General features: G+C 43.4%; 2 protein-coding genes across 2 annotated transcripts in view; both read right to left on the bottom strand.

The window, feature by feature from the left end:
* sh3gl2a (SH3 domain containing GRB2 like 2a, endophilin A1) overlaps positions 1-9,752 on the bottom strand; it is a 30,537-nt gene extending 20,785 nt beyond the window's left edge. The window contains exon 1 of the mRNA XM_061829571.1: positions 9,578-9,752. Within this exon, the coding sequence (XP_061685555.1) occupies positions 9,578-9,622 (45 nt within the window). The 5' untranslated portion in view covers positions 9,623-9,752. The remainder of the gene's footprint in view (positions 1-9,577) is intronic.
* An 8,131-nt stretch (positions 9,753-17,883) lies between these two features.
* The window catches only part of cntln (centlein, centrosomal protein), a 121,898-nt gene continuing 120,450 nt past the window's right edge, over positions 17,884-19,331 (bottom strand). Inside the window, exon 28 of the mRNA XM_061829568.1 lies at positions 17,884-17,903. Coding sequence (XP_061685552.1) covers positions 17,899-17,903 — 5 coding nt within the window. The 3' untranslated portion in view covers positions 17,884-17,898. The remainder of the gene's footprint in view (positions 17,904-19,331) is intronic.

Here is a 19,331-nt window from a genome sequence, read left to right as displayed (position 1 = left end):
CCTCAGGACAATTTATGAGGACGCGCTGAGGGACCTCAGAAGCCCTCTTTAGGTCTTCCAGCCTCATGGGGACATATTCTGTAGAATCAACATTTTAAATTGCTTGATTTTGTAGTGAGGTCCCTGGAGGGCTTGGCCACTCATCAAATGTGACATTTAATAACCTATAAAAACATTTTTCTTAGCAGACTAAAGTAACCTAACTAACGAAACTAACCCCCACTTATTCCAGGAGTTACGTGCCAGAACAAGCCCAAATTCACAAAGTGCTGACTATCTTATCATTGATAGACTTTAAAACTTCATGCCTATAATAGCAAAATATATGCAAGTGAGGCACATGTATTATTTTCATCCACATTTCCCCCCATTCTCAACATGTATCTGTGACTGATTGCGTGTGATTTTTAAAAGCCCTGTTGAGAGACTTCGGGAGTCAGCGAATGAGAACGTTGTTCGGATGTTAACTGGCTAAACCGTTCGCCACTAGCGGCAGGTCATGTGTAAATATGTGCTTGTGTTGATTTTGGTTCCTCCGTTCAATAAAGCGATTCACAACGCAACAGTAGCGCTGTCGATACTTAATCATGTATAGAAGGATGACAATTTGTTCTAAAGAGGCTGCAGTAAATTAGCCAATGATGTTAGCTTTACCGTAAATGTGCAGTCGTACCCTTTGTAATCGCCACGTTTCACTTCAGCATCTTTTATTATGTGTGAAATGATCCCAAACTTTGGACATTCTCTGTTCGATATGCACTCTTTGCAAATTTCCCACGCTTACTACACTGTTGTAACAGTCGGAGTGGGGAAAAAAAATAAATCACTGCAAATTCCCATGAAAAACCCGCAATACGTTGAAACCTCAAAAAAAAGTGAACCGCGAAAAACAAAGCTCGACATTATCACAAAAATTACAAAATGGCCGTCACGAGACCAAAGTTGTGTGAACATGTCTATCATTAGAGAATACCCGCAAAATCAATTTCTATTACTCACAAATGGTCAATTTAAGGAAACAAATTGGACCCGAGCACATCCCAAGAATTTCCCTTTCAGAGCCTCTCAAGCTTCAATCCACTCTTCCCTGCAGAAGTGGATCCCCGGAATGTTCCACACACTGAATAAAACATCAGCCGTGGCCTGAATACTGATGCCGCAAAAGTAGCAGGAGCACGACGACGAGGAGGAGGAGGAGAAGGGGATGAGAGTTCGGCACATCTTCACTTCATTTTCACTCGCCGTTTGGTTTTGGCTTCACAAACGAGGTGACCGCGCTGGCGCTCCCACCGCGACCGGCTAAAAATAGGCGCAGCCGCCGTCTGCCATTAACCCCCCCCCCCAGGAACAAATACGACGCCAGGGAATGCGTCGAGCTCGCACGTGAGGCTTTTTAACTCATTTGGACGCACAGGCAGAAAAGAGCAAGCGAGGGAAGTCGGCTTTTCCGTCGAAGTGGCTTGATCGAGCGTCTGGGGAAAATAAACACGAAGAGGCGAGGGGGAAACTGCCGGAAAAAAACAGTTTCAAAAGAACGTTTCAATTACGCACTTGAAATTCTGGCATTTCTGTCATGAGTAAAGTCAAAAGTCTCGTGTGGCAGGAAAGACACAGAAGGTGATCTATTTTGGGGTAACCTCTCCAGGAGGCTTGTCCAAGAAAATTGACAAGACTATTAGTTATTTTTATGATTCCAGAGACTGTTTTTATTTGCGACATAAAATCTGGTAGACATGTCTATAATGAGTAGACCCACAAAAGAAAATACTCAAGAACCTGCACCGGAAAAGACAGCAAGTCTGCCACTTTGGTTTTCAGCCTCCATTTTAAGGCCCTTTCTACGAATCATTCAAAGACAAATTTCATCCATCCATTTTCTTTGCCGCTTATCCTCATGAAGGTCGCGGGAGTAGTGGAGCCTATCCCAGCTGTCAGCAGACAGGAAGCGGGGTACCCCCTGAACAGGTTCCTAGCCAATCGTAGGGCACGTGGAGACAGACAACAGTCGCACTCACAAACTCACCTGGGGGCAATTTCGAATCTCCAATTAATAAAAAACTATCCATCCACGCATTTCCATAGCCGCTTATCCTAACAAGGGTCACGGGGAGCGCTGGAGCCTATCCCAGCTGTCAACGGGCATGAGGCGGGGTACAGCCTGAACTGGTTGCCAGGCAATCGCAGGGCACATGGAGACAAACAGCCCCAGTAACAATCACACCTTGGGGCAATTTAGAATGTCCAATTAATGTTGCATGTTTTTGGGATGTGGGAGGAAACCGGAGTGCCTGGAGGAAACCCACGCAGGCACGGGGAGAACACGCAAACTCCACACAGGCGGGTCCGGGATTGAACCCGGGACCTCAGAACTGTGAGACCAACGCCTTCCAGCTGAGCGACCGTGCCTTGTGATTTTTAAAATTGTTTTCCCTTGTGGGTGAAGTTTGATGACTCGCCGTTTCCTGGGCACCGTTGCACGGCCGACCGAATCAAATACTCTCTTGGGCCACCTATGGGCCCCTGGGCCTAAGCTTGCTACCAATTGCTCAAGTCTTTCATTGGGTGCTGCCATTATTGTTTTATTTTTTTGGTCCTGTAAGTACAGCGGAAGTTTATTCCAGTGGCTACGCCGGAAAGCGTTACTGTATTGATCGCAACAGTGGCGCTGTGTAAACAAGGCTTTAAATCAGAAGCTGACCAATTCGTCTCTGCAGGAGGATGTCTTAAAAAAAAAAAAAAAAAAAAAAAAAAAACACCGGAGGGGAAAGTGAAGACTTTGCTGTGATCAAAAAAAAAAAAAAAAAAAAAGGAAACAGAAAAGGTTCCCCCCCCCCCTCTCTCTCTCCCTCTTTCCGGAAACCCAGAAAGAGGAGTAAGAAGCAAGTGCTGCAGGTGCATGCAGCTCGAGACGAAAACATAGATGGGACAGGAAAGGCTGGACCGGACACAAAATGTGATCATATAACAACAGCCTGCGTGCATGCGTGTGAGAGATGAGGACGTCAGCGAGAGGAGGTTTTGTCCTCTGGCACGTCGACACGGGAAAAAAACTTGATCGTTTGCATGACGTGTGCGACGCGACACGACTTTCTGAAATGAAAGTGTACATAAATTACAAATATAACAGCCAGTCTCAATTGTGTGTTTTAGTATTTGCCTCATCATACAATTCCATTAATCCATTTTCTCAGCCGCTCATCCTCACAAGGGTCGTGGGGAGTGCTGGAGCCTATCCTAGCTGTCAATGGGCAGGAGGCGGAGAACACCCTGAACTAGTTGCCAGCCAATCACAGGGCAGATAGAGACAGACAACAGTTGCACTTACAATCACACCTTGGGGTCAATTTAGAGTGTCCAATTAATATTGCGTGTTTTTAGGGATGTGATTGGGGGATGGGATTGCCCGGAGAAAACCCACGCGGGCACCGGGAGAACATGCAAAACCCACACAGGCCGGGATCGCCCGGGTCCTCAGAACCGTGACACCCTGACGTGTGGCCATTGCAAAAATACGACTTAAACTGCGTCCCATTTTAAACATAGCAGAAAGTCTATTGGGGTGAAGCTGTGCAGCCATCACCAGCTCCTCAGGAAAGACCCCCACCCCACCCCACACCTCTCCCCGTCCCGGCCCCTCCCCCACCGAGCATCCAGGCGCCATGAATCATTCACAACACTGAACACACCCGCACCTTGACAATGAGCGTGTATTAGTATGCCGCGCACACACACTGTAAAATCAAGGACTCCCCTCACACTCTGCACTGGAAAACAGCAACTCGATGCAAAAAAGAAATAAAAACAGGAAACACACGAGAGGTGTTACATGAGTGCAACATGTAATGAGGTAAAGTTGACTGACGTGTTTTCACACAGCTGTCCTCGCTACTACTGTCAAATTAATTAGCGTCGAGAAAGACGGCAGTTTTTCCCTTCCCTCACGCTGCTCCTGCGCATTTTGCAAAATGGCTGCCGTGTCCTTGAGTCCCCGTTGGCGACGCCTCGACGCGATTGACAAGGCGACTCGACGCAAAGCCACGAAGCTAAGTTAGCGACCAGCAGATGGGCGGGGCTAAGGTCACTGCAGCATTTTTTTCCCGGACGGGCCATCTGTTCCCGCCCGGGCCTATAAGCCACTTGCCGTGTCGTTCCCCTCGGTTTTAAATCGCAGGATGCGCTACTGCAAGTGCAGTGGAAGACCTAAATAAAGGGAAGGAACTGCTGCAGTATGAAAAAAAAAAAACAAAACAAAAACAAAGCATCAGTTCATTAATTTCATATTTCATCCGTCCTCATTAGTGTCGCAAATGAGCCATCCCAGCTGAGTTTGGGAGCGAGAAACGGGGTACATCCGAGACTGAACGCCAGTTAGCCGCAGTACATATAGCAGGTATCGATATCGGGATGATAACGATTTCATTTCAAGGTATCGGGTACTTGTGAAGGCTGCTGATACCAGCCGTTGATACTTCAAGTACATAAACAAAAAAAAAATAAAATCTGAAATTGGGTAAATTGGTGCGACTCTACGGGAATTTGACATTTTGGCGAATCCTCGTGTGTGTCAAAAAGAAATAAAACACAATTTGCTGTCATGTCATGTCATGTTCCAAGCCGCTTATCCTCACAAGGGCTGCAGGAAAGCTGCAGCCTATCCCAGCTGGCTTCGGGCGAAAGGCGGACTACACCCTGAACTGGTCGCCAGTCAGTTGCAGGGCAGATTGGTGTCATGGTGATCTTGAAATTTGATGTATCAAGCGTACTCATGCTCACGAGTGAATATTCGTAGGGTGCAGGTATCAAGTTGGGGGGAAAAAAAGTATCGAATATCCTTACAAATTATGGACAAACAGCCATTTGCATTGGGAATCAATGCACACGTGCAGGCTGCCACCATTTAAGGGGCCTCTGATAAACCCCAACCAAAGTTCTGAAGTTCTAGTAGGCTTTTCCTGCCGTTTCTTTTCAACAGGAGCCTGAAAATTTTGCTCTAACACTGACTTATCATTTGGAACTGTTCATAATTCTTTCCAGCTCGAATAAGACAGGCCCAGTTGCACCTGATGAGAAACAACCCAAAGGCAAAACGTCGCCACCACCACCGATGATTTTGGCCAAACATAATTTTAGGAATAATCGCCACAAAGTTCAAACTTGATTTTTATGACACCGTAAAACATTTTCCCAGGTGTGTTTGGGAGCTTTTCATCTTCAAGTACAATTGTTGGCAAAGTGAAAGTAGAATTTTGTTCTGCTATCGTTAATAGGCGGCACAGTGGCTCAGCTGGTTCTGAGGTCCCGGGTACAATCCCGGACCCGCCTGTGTGGAGTTTGCATGTTCTCCCCGTGCCTGTGTGGGTTTTTCTCCGGGCACTCCGGTTTCCTCCCACATCCCCAAAACACGCAACATTAATTGGACACTCTAAATTCCCCCTAGGTGTGATTGTGAGTGTGGCTGTTGACTGTCTTTATGTGCCCTGCAATTGGCTGGCAACCAGTTTAGGGTGTCCGTTGAGAGCCGGGATAGGCTCCAACACTCCTTGTGACCCTCGTGAGGATAAGCGGTAAAGATAATGGATGGACATACTCGTTAACTAACTTTCTATGCAGTGACCTTCCAATGTGTCATCTTCAACTTTGAAGTCAACACTGGCAGTTCGATTTTTGTTTAATTTTAAAGAGGGACTTCTACTCTGGGTCACTGATGGTGTAGTGGTACACACGCATGACTTTAGTGCAGGCAGCGTGGGATCGATTCCCGCTCAGTGACAGTGTCGATATCTGCCCTGCGACTGACTGGCGACCAGTTCAGGGTGCAGCCCGCTTTTTGCCAGAAGCTAGCTGGGATAAGCTGCTGCTTGCCTGTGACCCTTGTGAGGATAAGCGGCTTGGATAATGGCTGCCCGTGAACCTTGTGAGGATAACCAGCTGAGGAGATGGATGGATGGATGGATGTCTACTCTGGTGTGGCGGTGTTCACGGTCAACTTCGACACTGTCCAATCAGAGGGACTCCTCTCAATCCCTCTAAATGTGGTATGCAAGCGGCGCACTTTGACGTGATGAAGAAACTGATCTGCTCGAGTCGGAGAGGCCGAAGCGGGTTAAGTACGCTGGTACAGAAATGCAATGATGAAATAATCAAACATTGCCTGTGCAGTTCATAAAGAAAGGTGCACGATGGCGACCGTGACAGGGAACAAGAAATACGATGCTGAAACACTGCGTTCCAACCCCCCCCCCCCCACCCCCACCCCCAATCACGCTGCACGCAAGTCCTTCAGAAGTGCAACCAACGGGCGACAATCAAACAATCGCACCGGAACGATTTGATTGGGGCCAGTCCTCGGTGAAAATGAGCTCACGATTAACAAACTCACGGACGGGAGCGGGTTTCTCACCCCCCCCCCCCCCGTCTCTCTTGAACACTTCCGGTAATGATGGAGTTTCAAGATTAATTTGCTTGAAATTACCTCTGCGAGCCACTCAGTGGATGGCGTAAACAACAACACAAATGACTCACAATCAGACGAGAGTGCCAAACAAGGCCTGCTAATTGTGGAAATAAAAGTTCTGGCTTGATGCACGTTGTCGCGTTCAACATTTTGAATGTAAATAACGGACAAAAGGATATCAACATAAAGGTCACAATTACCGCTAAATTCTATTGAGAACTCAACAAGGTACTTAAAATGTTTCAAATCTAACTAAGTTATATAAAGCATGACAAAATAGCGCTTTAAAATGAACTCAAAATCCTACAAGACTCTCACAAGCACATAACATTGACTGAAATATTCCAAATCATACAAAATTATAAATCCGCATCACAACAAGGGATATACAGTTCAGTCACAGATCCTACACAAGAGCCAAATATGGTCCCTAAAATGTTCAAAATACAAAATCATCAAGAGAAATCAATGATATGGTGCTTCAAAAGCGATGAAAAATGTACGAGATCTTAGAATATGGTTGTTAAAATATGACTAAATTCTCAAGTGAACACAATATGGTATTGAAAGCTCCACTGTCATGAAATGCATGATTTTTAGTATGTTATTAATGAAAAAACGGCAGCCGACCTGGACCCATGCGTTTTTTCCACCACAAAACATGATTTTGACGTATACGGCTTTTTGGAGCTCCTGCCATGAAAATCCTCTCGACGGATTTGTTTTCCAGAAGAACCAGGAAGTGACGTACAGGGCAGTAGTCCACTCAAGCGGTCTTGTGTGTTTATACTAGTTTTACCTGCTGGAAGGTAGCTCTTTGTTCCTTCGTGTTAGCCAAAATGCCGGCTCGTTATATTGCTGGATGAATTTACTCTTCACACTTTTCAAAAAGACCCGGTTCGTCATGAAAAATGGATTGCACGGGTGGGTTCCAAATGACAGGTAGGTGTCTGTAGAGCTACTAAAAAAAAAACAATAGTTGTGTGGGGGACGTAATCCTTTCAGAATGTAACAAAAGATCCGCGTACATAAGTCAGAGGTGCTAAATGTGTCGTCGCTCGCGGCCGAGTGTGTCAATGTTGGCGGCGCTGTTTATCGCCCGAGCACGTCGCCGTCGGCAATGAACAACGCCGCCGTTGGGGGTGGTGATAAACAACCCCGCCGATGATGGTGCCGATGAGCCACCCCAGCCGAAGCCGTGAGCGGCTCGTTGCGCCCAGGCCACGGCGTTGTCGTCGCTCGCGGCCGAGTACGCTACATACTGTCATGCTGTTGGGGAGTCTGTTGCTAGTGAGAAGTGACCCGCATATCATCTAAATATGGATCGAAACGATAAGGTCACTTCAACTCGATTGTGAGGTGTTCTCTTCTTTGAAAAGAGTTTCCGTGTTCCATAGCAAGTTGCCACTACGTTCAATGGCGAATGACCCGGTCTAACATCTGCTGATGACGTTGCAGCCAATATGGCGACCACTTGGATGTCGAATGAGACTTCCGTTAACTTTGCACATGGATGACGTGTTCTCCGCTCATATTTATTTTTTTGTATAGACATTGAAGTGAATAATCTTGTATGTATTTTTCATTACAATATGTATTTTAGAATGTTTATAGGCATGACAGTGGCGCTTTAAAATCCCACTAGAGCCCAAGGAGACATTTCAAATATAATGTAAAATTTAACTTCATAGTATGGGAGTACACACCATTTAGGTATGGAGAAAAAAATAGATTGTACATTTTCTTTCTTTCTTTTTTTTAACTGGATAGTCAAAATAAGAGTCCATTCAACATGACATTTACAAATGTGGTTAAAATCGAGGAATTTCTCCAAACTGAAATTTTGTCAAGAATCACAAAAGATATTCATGAAAATATTATTGATCCTGTAAATAGTACAACGTCTTTTGAAAAAAGGTGACATGCTGCTATGAGTGGTCAAAATGCAACAAAACTCTTCTGAGAACATGGTATGATGTTGAAGAATTCTGAAGTGAAAAACTTGTGCTTGCAATTTCGCCCAAAACAATAAAAGACAATAAACTGCCTTTAATGTTTTGCTGCAAAATGTTTGAAATGGAACATCTTCCCAAGAACGTAGTGCGAGTATGGATGTTACAAATGGAACTAAGATTGCGTAAAATAAGTTTTAAAAATGCTACGGAAAACATGAAGCTTATAAATGTGGTCAAAACAAGCTAATCGATTATCAAATGAATTGACTATTCGTTACAAGCCCTTATTTAGCTTGAAATCGTCAAAATCTTCAGAATTGCTACTCCTTTATAAGAAATATTCCCTGTTTTCTGTCATCCTTCATGAAAGCAGCTTGATATTTTGGTTTCATCAAAACAAGACATCCAGGTGGTTTGACTGTGCAAAAACAATGATCCACATTCTTCTCAGTCATCAAACCAGTAATAAAATCAGAAATAATCAATAATGGGCCAATAGAGGGCAGAGAGGCTTTAAATTATTATTATTTTTAAACTGCAGGTGCTTGAGCACCACCTCATGGCCATGTGTGCACGTGCCCGGTTAAAGGTGATGAAGACAGTCGTTTGAGTAAAGAGCTTCGTCACGGGATGAATTAAACTTGCAAGCCAAGGCCGCATTGTACTGCAAACTAAAAACATCGTCAATATAGTTTAACAACGGGAGCTTCCAGCATTGGATGCCGATTAATAATGATGATGATGATTTACATTTGATGTATTATATTAGCGGGAGCGTGCCTAATGAAGTGCCCCTATAAATGCTCTTAGAGGGCGCTCAGGTCATGGCGTGCCGCAGCTGAGAGGAGACCAGAGGATTTCCGACCAGTCGCACTTAACGATTGCATAACACGCTCATCGGGGTGCGCGCGCGTGGACGCCGTCTTGAAATTACTAATAATCAAATAAAAAAAGAAAAGAAAACCCTAAAACACACGCACACACAAAAACCGTTATTCGGCTGCAAGCCCACGTCACGTGACGCAGAATGTCATCTGAAGGGTAGGATGAAGACTCAATGATGACAAAGCAGCCCGCCATTAACATGAAAAATTAGATATTGGTGTGACACGCGGGAATTAATAAAAATACATGTTTTAATGAACAGCTCGACATTGGCAGGACTTACCTGAGTGGCTTTGTGGAACTGCTTCTTGAGACCCGCGACGGACATGTTGGCACACGACACAGATGGCTCTCGGAAAAAGCTTAAAAAAAAAAAAAGATGGAATAAAGTGAATTTATTACGGATATTGCACGGTGAGCTTAGATTCGAGTGTGTGGCCAACGCTGTTCGTCTTCACTTTGGCGGGGAGGGGGGGGGTCTCTCCCTCTCTTCGGAAAGCAGATTGGACGCAGAGAGAGCACGTGACCACGCGCCGGGTGACGTCAGAGACCCAAACCCCGCCCCCTTCGCTCAAGGGACTCCGAAAATTCAAAAATCTCATTTAAAACAGTTGTTGGAACTCAAGATTATTCCACTCCTTTTTTTTTTTAATATTCAGGTAAAGTAAAACTCTAAATAGTGTAATTATACGAAGGTGGGTGCATTCAAGAGCTAATCCCCCCCCCCCCCCCCCCCCCCGCTTAAATCCCCGATTAAAGCATAATTACTACGAGTCAAGTGATTCCTTGGTGTAAATAAAGTGACGTTGGGGTGGGTGGGGGCGACTTCCGGTGGGTGCCATGGTGGCTGCACACTCACAAAGAATATAAAAATATAAAAGAAATGTATCAATATCATGCACTTCAATTGGTTGGTGCTGTCCATGGTGCTGGTTCTATCGATTTTTTTTATACACAAAATACAAAAACAAAGTTAAATATTACAAGCATGCTTGTCACTAATGGCAAGCCCAAAATAAATAAAATTTTGCCTTCCCATAAAATAATAACACATAAAAATAAACTCATATCGTATCCCAGGAAGTCATAGGTACAGGTGCACAATCTGATGAGGAATATAAAAAATAATAATGCACAGTTTGGTGAGACATTTGATACACATTTTTCATTTAAGTATTACAACGTCCTTACTGTTCGAGCGGAAGCTAGTTTGGAACGAGGCAGCCAGGTTTAGTCTCCAAGCAGCGCCATCTTGTGGGGGATTAGAGTTTATGCAAGAAAGATAAACATTAAAAAAGGGGCGCGCTTGTTAGTTTCAGAACAGCGGGAAATGTCATAATTTAACAAAGTCCAGCTGCAGGGTCAATCGTTACTCTATCCGGATGGTGTGGTATAATATTTTGTATTTTGTACTAAGGGTCAGAATGCCGTACAATCAAAAGACCATTGAATAATGGCGTCAATAAAAACAAGCAAAAACACTTGACGTGTTATGCTGCTATCTAGTGGTGACGAAGAAAAAATACAGCAATCGGTTGCCAACCATTCGCCTCTTTAGTTTATTGATTTAATGTCTGGTATAGCTAAAGGTAGATTTTTGGATAGCAAAAATAATGACAAAACTACAAAGGAATGCGTTTATGATACAGGAGAATGATTATAACGGTTATTTTCTATATTACAAAATAGGACTACATTATAAACCCATTAAACAAGTGATCCAAAATAATAAAAGGGAAAAAAAATCATGATTCAATAAAATCTAAAAATACATTATATATATATATATATATATATATATATATATATATATATATATATATATAAAACACACACAGTAATATTATTGTGATTGTCTTGTAATTGAGAACAATTATTATAGTGAAGATTCAAAGATGACCAGGTGTTTTTTCCAGTTAAGTGATTGCATAAATAAATGCATTTTAAAAATCACTCAATAAAAAGTTACTGCTGAAACGTAGCACAATTTATATATATATTTATTATTTTGATTAGTAATGTATTCCTGGAGGAGGAAACCATTGATGCTCTAAAATTGGAAAAAACGGAAAATAAAGAAATGTATACATTTTCTTGTTAAAAATATTCATATAAAATATGAGAAAAAACTGCGCCAAACAAATATGAGCGTTCATCTGAGCTGTAACGCTGTGGCGACCCCTAACGGGACAAGCCGCAAGAAACATGCTTTTAATCTGTAACAAAGGCAAAAAAAAAAAAAGTTTTGTAGTGTAGCAGAATCATTTTCAATATTACAATTAGCGGCCTGTTAGAGCCTCACAGTCCTGAGGTCCTGATTTGAAATGTGTGGAGTTTGAATGTTCTCCCTGTGCCTGTGCAGGTTTTCTCCGGGACTCTAAGTTGTCCCCCAGGTGTGATTGTGAGTGCCCCGCGACCGGTTCACGGTGTACCCCACCTCCTACCCATGACAGCTGGGATTGACTCCAGCAAACCCGCGACCCTTGTGAGGATAAGCGGCTCAGATAATGGACGGATGGATTGCAATTAGCAAAATTTTTGGGAGTGTCATGTGCATTATTTTCTGTTCAACAGATTAAAACAGAGATCAAGAATATTACACCAAGGGAAAAAAAATCTTGAGAAACAGTCAATTGAAAATAACTATCCATATATCCAAATAAAAGTGAGTTTATGCAATAATTCATGCATTCATACATCAAATCACACATAATCCTTCCACAACTGATCAAAAATATATTTAGAAAAAAACATCTTAAACTGTAGCACCTAATGTAAAATAACTTTTCTGCATTCTCTAACAAATTAAAGTATTTAATAAAACTTAATATCAAATTAAGATACTTGATAGTGCGATGATTTTCAATGATAAAACAATCACTTTATAAATACATTAATGATAAACATGAAAAGAATTCTGACCTCCAAATCCCAATGATTCTTCTACATTCCATTACTGCCTCCTCTCTAAGTGAACATCATTTATCTTTGCCCTCTAGTGGACACGAGCTGCAATGTCACATCTATCATTGACTCAATTAGCTGCATAAAGTTTCCCCCTTTCTTTAAGACTTCAAGTACTGAAACAAGTCTTTCATATCGCTGCAAGCTGCAGTTTTTATATCATTATATAATATATATGTATATTTATAAATATTTGGTCGGTACTTGACCAATTTCACCTATTGCGGTGGTGTGATTACTGCACCACTGTATTTCTATTTCCAAACCACACCACCTACCACGCTGTGGCCCTCCGTTCAAACATGCTAACGTACCTGCGCTCTGCTCTAATTGGTCCCAGTGATGCTGGCCTGCTCGACCCGTGTCGACAGGGCGCTGCCCGCCAGGCATTGATATTATCATACAAACGTCTACATTGTAAACTGAAGGTTGGCTTAGTTTACTTTATTGACGGCCTTTTGACGATGATACAACATAAGTTTTTGCAAATCATTTTGCTGACCCCTGAACTGTGACTTTCAGACATCTGTGGAACCTAGTTTCAAAGCCACTGGGCCACTAAAGACAAGTTTCAATATTATCTTTCTCATTTAATTAAAGTGCAAAAAAGCAGTGGCATGGTTGTCCATTACAATGTTGTGCAAAACCTGTTTTTTGTTTTTATTCCTTTTTTTTTTTGGTGTTGGTGAGAAGTCATTTGATTAACCCATTCGTGGGAAGCATCCCATTTTTGGGACATCATGATTTTCAGGTATTATATCGTTCAGTATATCCCAATATTTAAATGTTTTAATCTGATTCTGGTTTTTGAGACGATCTACTTATAAAACCCAAGCACCCTCTCGCGGGCAGCGTCCCAATTTTGGGACGAGATTATAAATGAGTAAAGTTATTATATAAAAGTAAGTAAGTATCTTTCGGCTTGTCCCTTTCGGGGTCGCCACAGCGTGTCATCTCAGATGAACGCACATATATGTTTGGCACAATTTTTACGCCGGATGCCCTTCCTGACGCAACCCTTCTCACTTAACCATAAATGAAAAAGAAGTGTTACTTCCTTGATTGTGGCCTATTAGGAAACTTTTATCTCCAAAAATTGCCACCCTGCCCATGAATGGGTTAAGAAAAACACGAAAACCCCATTGATTGATGGAAAATAAATGATACTTTTAAAATATACAATGGATAATGGTTCCTCACAAAGATTCAAAAGAACACTGTTGTATTAATATTAGTGACGTAGTGATGAACTGAGAGGGGTTAACACAACTCAATGAAGTGTCGTTATGAACCCAACTTGAGTTCTAGGCAGGACATGCCACACAGCAATATGATTGGCTGCTGCAACCAGGCAGGACTGCGTAGAAACCAGTCAGATTCGTAACGCTTCGATGAACTGATGCATCTTTCTTATACTGGACAAGGCAGGGAGCAGCACAATGTGAATTGAATTCAACGAGAAAGTGTGACAAAAACCATCTCTCAACAATTTGGGAAACGCTGCTGAACGCAACATCACAGTTCAATTCCCGGCGTGATCGCAAAGGAGAACGTTAATATGCTTTACTGGGTCGCCGTCATGTAAACTTGGGCGGGAAGGGGAAAAAAAAAAGTGCCAAACAACGAGAGCGTTCCGGCTTCACGGTGAGTCGTTTGTAGGAGAGCCTCTCTGGTGACTCTGCTTGCCTGACACACTTCTCTACACTGCCAACGTCCCACTTTGATATCGCCCGCCGCAGACGTTTGGCACTCGCTTTGCAAACAACAAGCGAACCCGGGACACGCAGCCAAATGCAATTTTGACACATGTATAATGCAGCGTGTTTACTCCCTTTTCATTGTACCCACACTGCTGTGAAAAAAGTATTGGCCCCCCTTCTGAAATTCTATTTTTTGCACAGTTTTAAAATTGTGAGTGCATGTATCCATCCATCCATTTTGCTTTGCCGCCTATCCTCACGAGGGTCACTGGGAGTGCTGGAGCCCATCCCAGCTGTCAACGGGCAGGAGGCGGGGCACACCCTGAACTGGTCGCCAGCCAATCGCAGGGCACATAGAGACAAACAGTCGCACTCGCAATCATACCTAGGGTCAATTTTAGAGCGTCCAATTAATGTTGCGTGTTTTTGGAATGTGGGAGGAAACCGGAGTGCCCGGAGAAAACTCACGCGGGCACGGGGAGAACATGCAAACTCCACACAGGTGGGTCCGGGATTGAACCTGGGACCTCAGAATGGTGAGGCTAACGCTTTACCAGTTGAGCCACCGTGCTACCGTGAGTGCATTCATTCAGGAAAAAGTGTGAAAAAGTAACGACTACCTAAATGTAATAACTCGTCGAGCAATCCTCAGTAGCAACAACTGAAATCAAGTACATATAAGATTTATATATACATTTTTTTTTTTTTTACATTAATGGTCTCCCACATCTCTGTGGAGATAGTTTGGCCCACTCTTCCTGTCAAAATTGTTTGAATTCAGCAATAATGGAGGGTTTTTGAACATGAACAACCTTTTAAGGTCATGCCACAGTTTTTCAATTGGATTCAAGTCTGGACTTGCAGTAGGCCACTCCAATACCCTCATTTAGTTTTTTTTATGCCGTTAAGAAGTTGACTTGCTGGTGTGTTTCAGGTCATTTTCCTGCTGCAGAACCCAAGTCCGCTTCAGGTTGAGGTCAAACACTAATGCTTGAACGTTCATCATCAGGAAGAGCAGAATTCATGAGTCCATTCATCACCGTAAGTTGTTCAGGTCCTTAATGGACAAAGCAGCCTAAGATAATCACACTAACAAATTTGACTATTGGTAGAATTTTCTTTTTAGGAAATCACGTTACATTTACCCCAAATGTAAAAAGACAGTTCATCTTTCATATACATATATACATAATAGCGGGGTGAGAGAGAGAGCGAGAGAGAGAGAGAGAGATAGAGAGAGACAGAGACAGAGAACATGGTGGTTGATTGGTTAGAGTGTTGGCCTCACAGTTCTGAGGACCAGAGTTCAAATCTGGCTACGCTTGTGTGGAGTTAGCATGTTCTCCTTGTGCCTGTGTGGGTTTTCTCCAGGCACTCCGGTTTCACACCACCTCCCAAAAACATGCAACATTAATTGGAGACTCCAAATTGCCCCTAGGTATGATTGTGAGTTCGACTGTAGTTTGTCTCTGTATGCCCTGCGATTGGGTGACAACCAGTTTGTGGTGTACCCCGACCCCTGCTCGATGACAGGTGGGATAGACTCCAGCACTCCCTGCGAACCTTGTGAGGATATGCGGCTCAGAAGCTAGATGGCTTGATTATTATGCTGCCCCCTGGTAGTTAAAGGCACATACAACAGGAACTGCACAATAGTCATTGAATTAAAGCTTGAAATCCATCCATCCGTCCATTTTCTTCACCGCTTATCCTCAAGAGGGTCACGTGGAGTGCTGGAGCTTATCCAAGCTGTCAACGGGGAGGAAGCGGGTTACACCCCGAACTGGTTGCCAGCCAATGGCAGGGCACATGAAGACAAACAGCCGCACTCACAATCACACCTAGGGGCAATTTAGAGTGTTCAATTAATGTTGCATGTTTTTGGAATGTGGGACGAAATTGAAGTACCGAAGGAAACCCACGCAGGCACGGGGAGAACATGCAAACTCCACAAAGGCGGGTCCAGAATTGAACCGGGGACCTCAGAACTGTGAGGCCAACGCTTTACCAGCTGATCCACTGTGCCGCCTAGCTTGAAATCATGATGCACAATTAGTTTAATTCTTTACATTCAATTTAATTTACTGTTTTTTTTTTCAAAGTACAATACAGTACTGTAGCTCACCTTTTTTTTGTCCATGTTACAAATTGCTGTTTTTTTTTTTTTTTTTTTTTACTACAAATGATCTGATCTGAATGGAATTTCCATGAATTTCAAAGGGGAAAATGATTTGAGATGTGAATGTTTTGAGACAAACGAAGTCATGGTACAAATTAAACTCGTAATTCAAGGTCCCGCTGCATTCCGAATAGCAGGTACTGCTCTGTCAAAAAGGGGCAAAAGCGATGCTGACCTTGACAATCTTTTCCAAAAAGTTGAGAGAAAGTAAAAAAAAAGAAATGGGGATAAGAGGAGGGGAAATGACACTGAGTTGACGGTGCTGGAATGAATAAACAGACAAGAGAAAGTCTGCATTTGGAAGAAGCGATCAAAGTCGTTCCCAGTGGAGGCCTTGCTCTTAATGAGAGCAGAACAAGGAAAGACAAGTGGAAGATGAGGAGAATGAAACGTGGGGAAGAAAGGGAATGGCACACCATACAGACACGGGGGGGGGGGGAAGAAAAAAAAAAGATGTCTGGAGTGGGACATTTGTGTGTGTGCGTGTGTTCAAGATGGTTTTCACGTCTTCACTGCAGGAGCAACAGCGGCAAGGCCAGGTTAATTAAACCCGAGGGGGTCGCAGCTAAAGGGGCGGCGGGCTGAATTTGAATACGTCACAGAAATAGAATAGTTGTGTGTGTGGGGGGGAGGGGGGGGCCCCCCACAAACATGTTGACTGCGCAAAAGGAAGAAGGGGCACTAATTTGCGTGGCACTTGCGAAACCCAGCGGGCCGCCGGATTGCTGCGAGTTATTAATGTTTGTCATTAGAGACGCCGGAGGACAGTGACAAAAAGGCGGCGGGGAAATTTGGGGGTGGGAAGACACACACACAAACAGGCAGAAATTTATATGGGACAAATATTGACAATAGCTGGCTCGTGGGTATTGGAGCGGAGGAGATGCAAACTATGTTAATGAATGGTAATTAACCACCAGGGCTCGTCTCTCCTGGATCTTGGCTAAATTGGTCCCCGAGATGCAGCCGGAGACAGTCCTAGCTTAAGCCTTTATTATAAAAAGATAAAGGAAAACGACATCATTAGCATATGCTCGAGAAGGGAGAGGGAGGGTGGTGGCATTGCTGGTGAGGGGATTAAAAAGTGGATTTTTTTTTTCCTTTTTGGTTTAATTCTTCAACAGAGGATTCTTTGCACGGTTAATTATACATAATACGAAGAGAGAGACAAACAAAAAAGGAGGTGGTTTTAAAAAAGTAAACGAAAAATGTGTGTGGTCTCCAGGGGAGGACGCACAGTCGAGGACAGCGGAGACCCGAGTAGCGCCTAAAATGTGAATAACGAGAGGCGTAACATATGGAAAGGGGTCAAGGAAGGACCCTCGACTGTGTTCTCTGCACATTAACGAAGTCAACGGTGAGGGGTTGCCCACACCCGTCAATCATACGAGAGAGAGTGAGAGCAAGAAAGAGAGAGAGATGGATAGAGATGGGTAAAGTTTCAATGCCACCCACCAAACCGAAAGCCTCACTGACAGCCCGTGACCCGTGAAGTCCCGCAGCACGATAAGCAGGGCTGCCAAACGGCTTTATTTAAAAATGGAACCGATAAGGAGTACAAAAGAAAAATTCAATTAAACAATCACACCAAACTTCTTCAATTTCGTGTCGTCAATTAACCTACCGTACATGTTTTTGGACTGTCGGAGAAAAACCAGAAACCTTGGGGGAACTGAAGGCACAGGGATGCTGGAGCCTGGGTTTGAACCCATGACCTCTGAACTGCGAGGAGGATGTGCCAAGCGGTCGCCCATCATGCGGTCAACCTGTCAACAGCATCAAAACGGCGCATTTCTTTTTCACATTTGTGGTTTTGCAAATATATGTTTTGTTTCCCATGAAAAAAAAAAAACACCATCTGCCTGTAGCGTGAATGAATATTTTAAGGTCAACAACGCATTAAAAAAAAACAAAGAATTCCCCAAACAAAACAATACAAATTGCTTTTTAAAACATCCAAACAATTAACACAATTCCAAATTAAAAAAAACAACCAGACCGAAATTTCAATACAAAATTGTATTTTGACACCTGCAGCTCAAAAAATAATTGCTGGAAAATATTTTGAAGAATGGAGCCCAACCTCCCACTCCATCACGACAGGTAGATGCACATTTTGAGAAAAGAAGATTTTGTTTTACTTTCAAGTATTACCACGGGTGTTGTAATGACACATTCCTTCATGACCAAAACATTGTCTCGAAGTCCACGTGCAACCTCGAGGAAGCATTCACTTGATTTTATTTAAGTTCTCCATCATGAGGGTTTTGCTCTTCCTGGTTCTGAGTTAGCGAGTGATGACCAGAAGGTTTGTGTTCCATTTGGAAGCGCTGAACGCTCCCAATTTCTCTTCAAGTCATAATCTCATAACATATGAGAGACAACAAACTGTTTTGACGCGTGCTTCTGGAAGAATAGAAAAGTTCTGGTCCGTTCAGTCAAATTCCTCTGAAATCTCTTTCTGAGTCCACTTTGCAAACTTTGAAACAGGCAATGCCACCGGCATCTTTTCCTGCAAATCTCTTCTGGTAAACAGTTTGATTGGCTCATGATGGTCATATGATCACAGCAGTGGCTACTGAAATACTGCATGTACAGTGAAGTAAGTATTTGAACACCTGAGAAAACAAATGTTAATATTTGGTACAGTAGCCTTTTGTTTGCAATTACAGAGGTCAAACGTTTCCTGTAGTTGTTCACCAGGTTTGCACACACTGCAGGGGGGATTCTGGCCCACTCCTCCACACAGATCTTCTCTAGATCAGGCAAGTTTCTGGGCTGTCAGTGAGAAACACGGAGTTTCAGCTCCCTCCAAAGATTTTCTATTGGGGTTCGGTCTGGAGACTGCCCAGAACCTTGATACGCTTCTTACGGAGCCACTCCTTGGTTTTCCTGGCTGTGTGCTTCGGGTCATTGTCATGTTGAAAGACCAAGCCACGACCCATCTTCAATGCTCTAATGGAGGGAAAAAGATTCCCTAAAATCTCACAATCATGGCCACGGTCATCCTCTCCTTAACACAGTGCAGTCGTCCTGTCCCATGCGCAGAAAAACACCCCCAAAGCATGATGCTACCACCCCCACGGTTCACAGTAGGGATGGTGTTCTGGGGATGGAACTCATCACTCATCTTCCTCCAAACAGTTTGTGGAATTATGAACAAAAAGTTTCATTTTGGTCTCATCTGACCACAA

This window comes from Syngnathoides biaculeatus, chromosome 9, assembly GCF_019802595.1.
Source record: "Syngnathoides biaculeatus isolate LvHL_M chromosome 9, ASM1980259v1, whole genome shotgun sequence".
Taxonomy (NCBI): domain Eukaryota; kingdom Metazoa; phylum Chordata; class Actinopteri; order Syngnathiformes; family Syngnathidae; genus Syngnathoides; species Syngnathoides biaculeatus.
Note: the sequence above shows the minus strand (reverse complement) of the source record. Positions and strands in the feature narration are given on the sequence as shown.